The sequence below is a fragment of the Cupressus sempervirens genome, chromosome 11, assembly GCF_028749045.1.
Source record: "Cupressus sempervirens isolate cs-2001-9-10 chromosome 11, ASM2874904v1, whole genome shotgun sequence".
Classification (NCBI taxonomy): Eukaryota; Viridiplantae; Streptophyta; class Pinopsida; order Cupressales; family Cupressaceae; genus Cupressus; species Cupressus sempervirens.
This window is the reverse complement of record NC_143128.1, coordinates 486,108,620-486,119,363: the sequence shown is the minus strand read 5'-3', so window position 1 is coordinate 486,119,363 and position 10,744 is coordinate 486,108,620. Positions and strand designations below refer to the sequence as shown.

Sequence of the window (10,744 nt, the reverse complement as noted above, 5' to 3'; positions counted from 1 at the left end):
GTCCATACTTTAGACAAATCCACTTCAAGAACATATTTTAAGAACTTGTGTTCAAGTGTAGATATCAAATGATGAAAACCATGTCAATTTTAAAGTGAAATATCATTTTGGAGGTCATATTTGGCTTAATTTATCATGGATCCAACCACAATATGTTGGTTTTATTGTTGTTTTGTGTTGATATAAATATAAAAGTTCATTATTATTGCATAGTTAATGCCACAAAATTATTTAAATGTAATACAATCATTGTTGAAACAAGAAGTTCAAGAATCATATTTGGTATTTCCTATTTATTTTTAATAAGGAAATGGATAATTATATATGCCATTTAATATCTATATGGTGATTCTAATGCTTATACGTAAATAATGAATCTAATTTGAATTATTGATTTGATTTGAATGTCACCGTATAATATGATTATTATCCAAATCATAAGTGTTTTCAAATGGAATAAGGATAGAATTGCATAAATATTTTGATCAAGATATTATAGTGGTGTAAGAAACAACAATATTTAGCAACCTAGTCTATGTGATAAAGAGTGGTAAACATGGTGCACAATTCCAAGCTCACACATTGTGTTCTAGGGTACCCTAAAGAAGGGTTATGTTAAATTAAAACTACATGGTAGGGATGTTTTATGTCCATTATTTTACAAGTCAAAAAATGATTTGATGATTTCAAATGAAAAGATATTTAAGTGCAATTTCAATAATTTGCGAGTTGGTTATGCAATGACATAAAATTTAGAATCCATAACCAAAAAAATACCCATGTGAAGCCACTATCAAAATAATGTCCTTAACAACCTAATGGTTTTCCAAATTAAACCAAGCTCCATGGCTAGCAACTCACAATTCCATGAACATAATTCCCTCTTCATTCTTAGCTGACTCTACCATACTAGAACTATAATAGATGAGCCAATTAGAAAGGGTATCTTATTTTCTAGCCATCTCCATAATGTTACTATTTTCGAGCCATCATTAGGCACACAACCATTGATAATGCTAATGATCATCAATGTGAAGCATAACCTTTGAAACATGATAGTTTGAATCTTCCCTTAAGGTAATGATGAAAGAAATTAAGAAAGAAAAATAAATGCACATGCTAATGTGTGCATCCTCATGCAAGGCAATGAACTAAAAGACATGCTTTAATTGACCTTCACTTCTTAAGAGAAAATAACATAAAAAAGGGCTAAGGTTTTGTGATGCAGGTTAATCCGAAAACTTTCTAGAAGTGTTTGTAAGGTTGTATCCATGTAAGAACTCTTAATTGTCTAATAATGAATCCATTTGATATCATAAAATTCCCAAATAAGATAAAGTTCTCTACTATCTCCCTTATGTAGAGGCGATCTAGATCAATATGTCTAATAGTTATTTTGTGCCACTTCTCTTATCATTAAACCAAATACTATTTTGTAATTTGCCATGATTGTTCCACAAGCTTGTCCATGAGGCATCAACATTATCTACTAAAGAAAGGTTTTGATAATAGAAGAGGGAAGAAATCCCTAACCTACAAACTAACACCCACATCAAATATTCAATAATATGTATACAACAACTAATAAAACATATATAGCTGAACAACAACTGATAATACACACACAATTGATAAATACAAAATAACAACTGACAATACATATACATTTGGTAAATACAAACCAACAACTGACAATACATATACAACTGATAAATAGAAGACAATAGTTGAAAGTCACAAAACAAAATCAATACAATTATGGTTATTGGAAAGAAGATCGTAGACAACCCGCTATAATAACTTTTCTTTTATTGAGTAGAAGTATAACCTAGTGTCTTAAATTGTTAGATTTGAAAATTGATCTTTAAATTCTTCTTGACCTCAGCTTGACACCACTAGCAATAAAATTACCATGTAACCCCACACCAAAAAGGGCTTCCTTTCGATACTATGCTTTTGAATTAAAATAAAGATATGGAAAATTATAGTCTAAAAAAATAAATTACTAGACTTGAGCAAAGCACTTTCACATATATAAAAAATAGATTTTATAATTAAGAAGTGAAAATTATAGTCTAAAAAAATAAATTACTAGACTTGAGCAAAGCACTTTCACATATATAAAAAATAGATTTTATAATTAAGAAGTGACATGTTAAAATGTAACAATTAATATAAAATAATTTTGAAAGCATATTAGAAAAAATGTGTCCCTAGATTTTAGCTCCAAGAATCCTTCCCACAACATGGGAATTTATTTTATGTTTTTTTTCGGTCTAGTTCTACTTAACATAATTCAATTTATTAAACACCATCCACTGAAGGGTTTAGGCAGTCTCCCTTCATGCGACCCAAGCCTCATTTGTTGAATCTATTAAACTGCCTAGCTGCATTTTCTGTATTTTGCAAGCGCGGATATTTTCAGCCTCAACTGAAGAGGGAATGGCCACGATGATGCCTATTTTGCAGAATGTATTGTCTATACCGTCATGGTGTTCCACAATCACGCTCGTTCCATACAACACCTTTTAAAGGGCTCTGAGAATTGTGATATGATTGCAGGTCTGTTGTGGAAACTCATTGTGGGGTGTTCAGAGAAATTCTTCGGAACGAGGGGGGAAGCTCTATGAAGGATTGGTTATGAAACGTCCCACTTCCTTGTACAAAGTTCAATGTTCCGTAAAAGGGGAGGTGAGTGTATTTATATTCTTCGCAATTTACTAAATGTTTATTAAGAGAAACAAATTCAATGGTCTAAAAACGCTTGGTCGCACTTTAGTTAGTTCTTGGTTTCTTTATCATCAGAAGAAGTTTAAGCACCTTTATTGTGAAATGTCACAGCCCTATCCTCTAGTTAGTTCTTGGTTTCTTTATCATCAGAAGAAGTTTAAGCACATTTATTGTGAAATGTCACAGCCCTATTCTCTAGTTAGTTCTTGGTTTCTTTATCATCAGAAGAAGTTTAAGCACATTTATTGTGAAATGCCACAGCCCTATTCTCTCATAGCTTGGAGAAGTCATGTTTTGTAACATTTAACATTTCAAAGTTATTTCAATGGTTTTATACCTACCAACAAGAAAGAATAGAAGATTATATACATTCCTCTGAATTTTTAAATTGTTAATCATAATTTATGTTAATATTTGCTCCATTTGGTCTTATTTTATGTAGATATACTTCTACCCAGTCTGAGCTCACACTTCTCAACCCGAAAGCAAAACCGATGTTACTTGCCCACTAAAAGATCAACACTTCTGTTTTCTTAATTCCGCTAAACATTCTTATACTTGTTTCTCAACTACATTAGCTTGTCTAACTTGAATACATACAGATGATTTGATTCCTTTGAACATCTTTGGTAGAATTAATGCTTTGCCGTCATGTAATGGTTTAATCTGATGTTACTGTATACATTTAAATGATAATTTCGTTTAATACAAGCTGGAGAAGAATACGAGCGCTTTAGCATCTTTTTTGTATTACAGGAACAATAATCTTCGTACCATGTAATAGTCTAGGTCAAATGAGGATATATGTTAGAATAATATTTATTTAATAGTGCAGTAGCTGAGCATTTATTATTATATCTGAAAACATCCAGTTACAAAGAAGTTACAAAGAAGATTCCAAAAGTTTTCCCTACCATAGCCTCTTCAGAATTCTCCAGAAGGCTGCATAGATCTATAAATACATCATCCTTCCCTCACATATGTATGCAACAAAAAAGTTGCAGTGTTCTGTTAATAAAGTTATAGATTTCTCAGTGTTCATATCTGCCGTATTTAACTTTGTTTTTGGCTGCTCTGTCTTTGTCCTGCTGTTGTCACTTACTTTGTTTTCTTTTCATTAAAAAGCTCAATATGGTATCAGAGCAAAAACAGATTCTTGGGCTGTGATATGTTTTTTTTGTGTGTGAGAAACTCTGATTTCTCAGTTGATTTAAAGCTGTTCCTCTTTCTGTTCTTCTGTGTTTTTATCATGGTATGAAGAAGAGTTTAAAGTGTTGCTCACTGGCTGTGGAGACATCTGCATAAGGGAATTGAGCAGTTTTGTTTACAAAGTGAAGCTATAAAAAATTCAGCCATGGTGAGTGTATTTATATTCAAGTGTATTTATATTCAAGCAATAATAAAAAGGGGAGGTGAGTGTATTTATATTCTTGAATATATAACTATAAAAAGGGGAGGTGAGTGTATTTATATTCAAGTGTGAGCAATAATAAAAATCCATCAAAGTGTGAATTATCAAGAAGGGTTACAAATGGTTTGACCAAATCAGAAATATTGTCCAGTAACATCCATGAAAAGTGAGATTTCATAAAGGAGAAGAGCCCAAAGATCATTTCCCCAATATTGAGATGATATTTGTGTTAAGTCTCTGAAGGGTTTGTGGTAATCAAAAATCAATTTGTTGGGTGAAAAACCTAAAGCAAGAAGAAATTGTATTAGTTGGAAATTCCCAAATGATTATGGGTAAACCGACTAAAAACCCAAAGTATAATAACAAGAGAAACAAAGTGATAGTGATAAGGGGAACCAAAATTTTATGTTGTAAATGGGTACCTCCCACATGTAGATCCATGAGTGGTAGAAATTAAGGGAGGGTGTTGGAATAATATTTATTTAATAGTGCAGTAGCTGAGCATTTATTATAATATCTGAAAACATCCAGTTACAAAGAAGTTACAAAGAAGATTCCAAAAGCTTTCCCTAGCATAGCCTCTTCAGAATTCTCCAGAAGGCTGCATAGATCTATAAATACATCATCCTTCCCTCACATATGTATGCAACAAAAAAGTTGCAGTGTTCTGTTAATAAAGTTATAGATTTCTCAGTGTTCATATCTGCTGTATTTAACTTTGTTTTTGGCTGCTCTGTCTTTGTCCTGCTGTTGTCACTTACTTTGTTTTCTTTTCATCAAAAAGCTCAATAATATAACTTAAGGATTGAGTGAACTATCGTAAGATCATCATTCCAAATTATTCAAAGCCTGAAAGGAATTTTCTTGTACATTTCATTGCTTCCTGTTCAATGTTTTGTTTGCAGTATAATTGTGCGCCCAATCGCTAGGGTGTGAATTTCTAACAATAAAAGCTTTGCAGAGATTCATGTTCATACAGGTAGGGATTGTCTGCTGTCAATGTGAAAAGATATAATTTGATGCAAGAGTATCTCAAGTGCCCAAAAAGATGTTTTTGGAGTTCTGTTTAGAGCTTGAACATGTTAATTCAAGAACGGCTTTCAAGTTTTCAACAAGCCTAAGAATGTACAAATAGTACAATGAAGCCATTTTGTGGAGTTGTTATTGTTGCTCAAATGATTGAACTCAAATATTAGTTTTGCATTTGTGTGATAACATTCGTGGTGAAATTCAGATCAGAAAGCTTTTTGACAATATGGTGGTCATTACTAGTTCTTTCTTTACAATCTAGAGTGGTGTGAGATTTCAAATTTCCCCATCCCTTATTAGGTCCCAAAATTGGAGATACTGCGGAAATGCACCATGTAAGCTAAAAGATGACTAGACGTATCCTATGGCCCAACACATTTTAAGCATCATTTTTTAGAAAGAAAAACACATTTTTAACTAAAATGGGTGAGCCAACAAGGATCCCCCACCCCTTCAAACAAAACTTAAACCTATTACACTAATCAAAACAACCAAAAAGAAAAAACAAATCCCATTGACATTTGCAAACTTTGGTGAGCAGCAACAATGAAAGTGTAGTAGATTGGAGGATTGAATAGCTGTTGAAAGAGAAGATTAGTACATTAAATCCATTGTGTTTGAGATATGTTCTTCATCTTTTGTTTTTATAATCTTTTTCACGTTTCTTTTAAATTTATTAGATAGGAAGGTCATTGTAAGTTTATTTTTCTTTTTATTTGAACTTGCAGCTTTGTTTGGAATTCTTAAGTAAGAAAATTCATGAGCAACTATGAGAGTAGTGATAGGGAGAAGGGTTGATATTCAAATGGAAGAAAGAAGTAGAACTGGATCCAGAAGTGGAACTCATAGAAGTATGGCAGCTGTGGTTCTTCAAGAAGTGGGAGTATACCAAGGCCAACAAGTTCAAACCCATTTGAATGTCCTTTTGAACTCTTTAGAAACCATGCGATCCCCAAAAATCCTCTATTGCAATTTGCACTCTATTGCACTTTGCAGTACAAGTTGATAAGGATAAATATTCTCGGGCGGTAGAGATGGCTTTGTCATTTGTGCCACAAATAGGGGCAGATATACAAGAGTAGAGTGTCATCTTTTGTGGATGGTGGTAAAGGGGTGAAAGATTGTGAAGCTATAACTCCAACTGAGGAGATTGAGTCACCTAGATTGCATTGGGAGGGGGAGGCAAAAAAGAAAGGAACTTCATTGGAGACTTTGCAGCCTAGTGTATGAGTGCCTGCAGGACTCATAGATGTTGAATTTAATGGGGGAGAGGTTTCTACTCTACTTCTACCTTTTCTAGAGGAAAGGAAAAACTACAAATGGTACTGCCATGTTTGACAGACAATTACAAGATGTGGCCGAGTCCTCTTTTGCCAATTTTTTTTCTGCTAATGCCATACCATTTTATGTACCATGTCCACCATATTCAAACAGATACTCAAAGATGTGACAGTTATTGGTCCTTCATTTTTTCCATGCAAACATAAGTTGCACACCACTCTCCTTGACAGGGAATATTCCAAGGTGAGTGTTGATGGAAGATATTAGACAAACTTGGATAAGTGGTGCAGGGGCATCCATTGCCATTGCGGCCTCCATAAGAAAAAGTTCTAAATTGTGTTTTATTTTATGTTTAATAAGGACTTAAGGATCATTTTGAAGGATTTTGAAACCAATCTATGTAATAGGAAGTCATTTTTGAGGACCTAGTGCAAGTTGTCAAGACTCAAGAATAGGCCAATGTTGTCACATAGTGACAAAAAGGATCAGTGTGCCTTCCATGGAGGTCTTGTAATGTAGTAAGGTACTTGTGGACCATTTTTCTTGTGTTGGTATCAAGTAAGGTCAATAGAGTGAAAGTTGTTAGCAATAGTCTAATGTTGTAAAAGTTGCATTAGCAACTTCGCAACTTTTAGTTGCATTTGTTTGGGATTAACAATCACATATTCAAAGAACTGTTATAGACAGTTAGAAATCATTGTAATGATGTTAAATAGCCTCTAGATGCTTGAGACAGGGGTTGTTGTTTGGTTGAAGAAGTTTTTGAAGCATTTTGAATAAGAAACTGACTGTTTTCTTGTGAATTCAGAGTCTTTTTCACATTGCAGAGGTCTTTACTTTTCCGTACAGTAGTTTTATGGTACTAAATCTGGATGATTATGAAGAGCGTTGAGTCTAGTTTATTTTGATTCAAGTCTCATCTAATGTCATGCTTTATTGTGGAAATTATTGCTGTGTTTGTGACTGGTGGTTGAAACTCTGATTTAGGGTATCTAGCAGGTCCAAAATATGAATATCTTTTAATCCAACCATGGGAAATTCCATTACCTGGTGGAGTGTTGGATTTAGACATCCTCTTGATGATTCCAGTGTTACAGAGGCAGGGTATCAAGCTTGTCATGCTTTTGTTGATGCCCTGTTCCACTCTGTAATGTAGTTTGGCCTTGAAACTGAGACTGGTTTGAGGAATTTACAAGCCTGAAAAACCAATTGATGCAGGTGACCAAAAATGATGTATTTGTTCATTTTGTGATGCGATACAACTGTTGGGGTGGTTGGTTGATGAGTTCTGTGAATATTTAGAGGGGATGCTTTGGAAAATAGGCCTAGTTGGCCGTTAGGAAACTGGAATCAGCAAGTTTTGATCAAGTTGGTCCAAAACACCACATATCAAGTTTAATGTATGTTGAATGTCTCCCAAATGGGTACCTAAAAATGTTGAGTTTGTCTATCAGAGTTCAGTGTGTCAGGAGTTATGGGCCAAAATCTCCATATTGAGGGCTACTAGCATGTATGGCTCTTTGTAAGGGAAGTCTGATTTAGCCACTTTGTGGACAGTTATTGAGTGTTTTCATCTTTTGAGAGGCATCATCATTGTACATGGGTGCTTGATTAAGCCTAGCAGTCTGGACTGATTTCATGTTTACTTGTCAAATGATAATTTTGGAGATAAATGATCACTGTTTTCCACGACATGTGCAGTATAGGATTAATTTTATATATGAACTTTCTATTTGGTACCATCAAACGTGTAATTATTTGATTGTGTAAACTAACCTTGACAGTCTGATTAGAAACTGGCACATGGCAATTAGCTATCCATAGCTATTCAAGTGTATGTGGTTAAAGTTACAACTGATTTCCATTTTATGCACTTGCTGTTTTTACTAGGTCATGTTAGTGCCTTCTCAAATTAAGTTCTGCCACATCTATGTGAGGTCTGATTCTATGCACTTTGTATCAAGTTTCAACTATACTTACTGATAGCTTAATATTAGCAATGGAACACATGAGATGAAGTTATGTTGCATTACAAGCTTTTTTTCTGCATTTTCTTCAAAGTTGTGTTAAAAGCACCAAGGAAAGACTTTTACATTAGTTAGCAAAAAATTTCATATCTCAACATATGCATCTGAAATAAAGTATGCAACCAGGGAAACCCATTTGGGAAAAAGTTTGATCTCTTGTCCAAGCCAGATTTATGGCACAAGAACAAAGCTCAGTTAAATGATGGGCCACAGGCTGTTAGAAAAGTAGAAGCACCTTTGGTTGATGCACTTAAAGCCTCTGCAGAACAAAATGTTGCCGCATTTCATTTTCCAGGTCATAACAGAGGTAGAGCAGCTCCTGAGTTTTTGGCTGAGCTCATTGGAATGGATCCTTTTAAGCATGACTTACCTGAGCTTCCAGAACTTGATAACTTATTTGCTCCTGAGGGAGTGATTGCAGATGCTCAAGAAAAAGCTGCACAATTATTTGGAGCAGATGCAACATGGTTTCTTGTAGGAGGATCCACCTGTGGCATTCAGGCAGCAGTAATGGCTACATGCTCCCCAGGGGAGATCCTTATTCTTCCTAGAAACAGTCACATATCTGTAATCTCTGCCATGGTTTTGTCTGGGGCTTTACCAAAATATCTTCTACCAGAGTATGATCCTGCCTGGGATCTCACATATGGTATCCAGGCATTCCAAGTTAAGGGTGTGCTTGATGAATTGGGAGATGAAGGTAAGAGAGCAGCAGCAGTTTTAATCACATCACCAACGTACTTTGGGGTTTGTAGTGACTTGAGAGGGATTGCAGATGTCTGCCATAATTATGGCGTGCCTCTTATTGTTGACGAAGCTCATGGAGCTCATTTCAAATTTCATTCTGATTTTCCAAAAACTGCTCTGGAGCAAGGGGCAGATATAGTGGTTCAATCTACACACAAAGTTCTCTGTTCCCTGACACAATCAGCAATGATACACATTCAGGGAGAAATGATAAACAGGGAAAGATTATGTAAATGCCTCCAAACCCTCCAAAGTTCTAGCCCTAGCTATTTGCTTCTTGCTTCTTTGGATGCTGCACGAGCATATATTTGGAAATGTACTGGTTTTCCTTCCAGCTCAAACTCACATTTTAGTAGAGCCATAGACCTGGCAAATGAAGCACGACATGCCATTCAGCAGATCCATGGCCTTTCTGTGCTATTCTCAGTCAACCCTCAAGGTACGATGGTACTTGATCCCTTGCGGATCACAGTAAGTCTCTGGGACATAGGATTATCAGGTTATGAGGCAGATGACATTTTGCGGATTGAGCATGGTGTGATAGCAGAACTACCCTCTTTGCGCACTTTGATGTTTGCATTCAATCTAGGAACAGATTCAGAAAATGTTCAGAGACTTGTTGGTGCTCTGAAAACTCTTTCTATAATACCTGTGAGAAAAATTATATCGAAACATACTTTTCTGTCTAAATTACATAACGATGGACCATTTGCTACCATTAAAACCAAGCTAAGCCCAAGGGAGGCATTCTTTGCAAGAACAGAAAGGGTAGAGATTGATTATGCCCTTGGACAGACATGTGGAGAGCTTATTTGTCCTTATCCACCAGGTATTCCTATTCTTGTTCCAGGTGAGATCATCTCTGATAAAGCTTTAATGTACCTTAAAGAAATTATTCATGCAGGTGCCAAGGTCAGTGGAGCGTCTGATCCATCTCTGTCATCTATAATTGTCTGTAAAGCATAGTATTCCTTTTAAATATTAAATTGTTCACTTCTATAGAGATTTTGTTCTTGCTTTATAAACTTCTCTGGTCCACTGCTCATCGCTTGATTCCTTGGGGGTGACATGGAATGCTGTAGGACTCCGAAGGAGGACTAGATGCTTAGTATATGATTATCACAGGTAGATTCCAAAAGGTGACTCAGCATTTCCTATACCGAAAGGAAGTAGGCTCATTCATACTGCCTCTTAGAAGCTTGTTTTTGTGTCAATCTTCAAGCTTCTTTACAGTATGCAAACTTTTAAATTTTTCCCTAACTAGAAACCAAAACCCATATTTAATCTAAAGATTGGACTGTGGAAACTGTCAAGTACAACTTCAAATAGATGCAATTTAGTAAATAATTAATGGATGTTAATAAAATTATTCAAAAAAAAAAGGTTATTAATTAAATTAATTAAATTAATTAAATTAAATTAAATTAAGTTTATTTAATAATGGAGGTTATGTAATATAATTGTAAAATTTATCTAATTATTAATAACTTTGATTTTTAATAAATTATAAGTTATTTTA

General features: G+C 34.7%; 1 protein-coding gene across 1 annotated transcript; it reads left to right on the top strand.

The window, feature by feature from the left end:
- The first annotated feature begins 2,307 nt into the window (after window positions 1-2,307).
- Window positions 2,308-10,226, top strand: LOC149530491 (uncharacterized). The gene is made up of 3 exons (XM_089810480.1): window positions 2,308-2,472; window positions 2,563-2,691; window positions 8,605-10,226. The coding sequence occupies exons 1-3, from the start codon at window positions 2,443-2,445 to the stop codon at window positions 10,189-10,191; spliced, it is 1,746 nt and encodes a 581-aa protein (XP_089666606.1). The 5' UTR covers window positions 2,308-2,442; the 3' UTR covers window positions 10,192-10,226.
- The last annotated feature ends 518 nt before the right edge of the window (window positions 10,227-10,744 follow it).

Bases quoted from the DNA above. Each gene is read 5' to 3' on its own strand.
- LOC149530491 (XM_089810480.1), top strand. From the start codon at position 2,443: ATGGCCACGATGATGCCTATTTTGCAGAAT. The intron at 2,473-2,562 runs GTATTGTCTATA...ATATGATTGCAG, and splicing joins TGATGCCTATTTTGCAGAAT to GTCTGTTGTGGAAACTCATT. The intron at 2,692-8,604 runs GTGAGTGTATTT...GTATGCAACCAG, and splicing joins AATGTTCCGTAAAAGGGGAG to GGAAACCCATTTGGGAAAAA.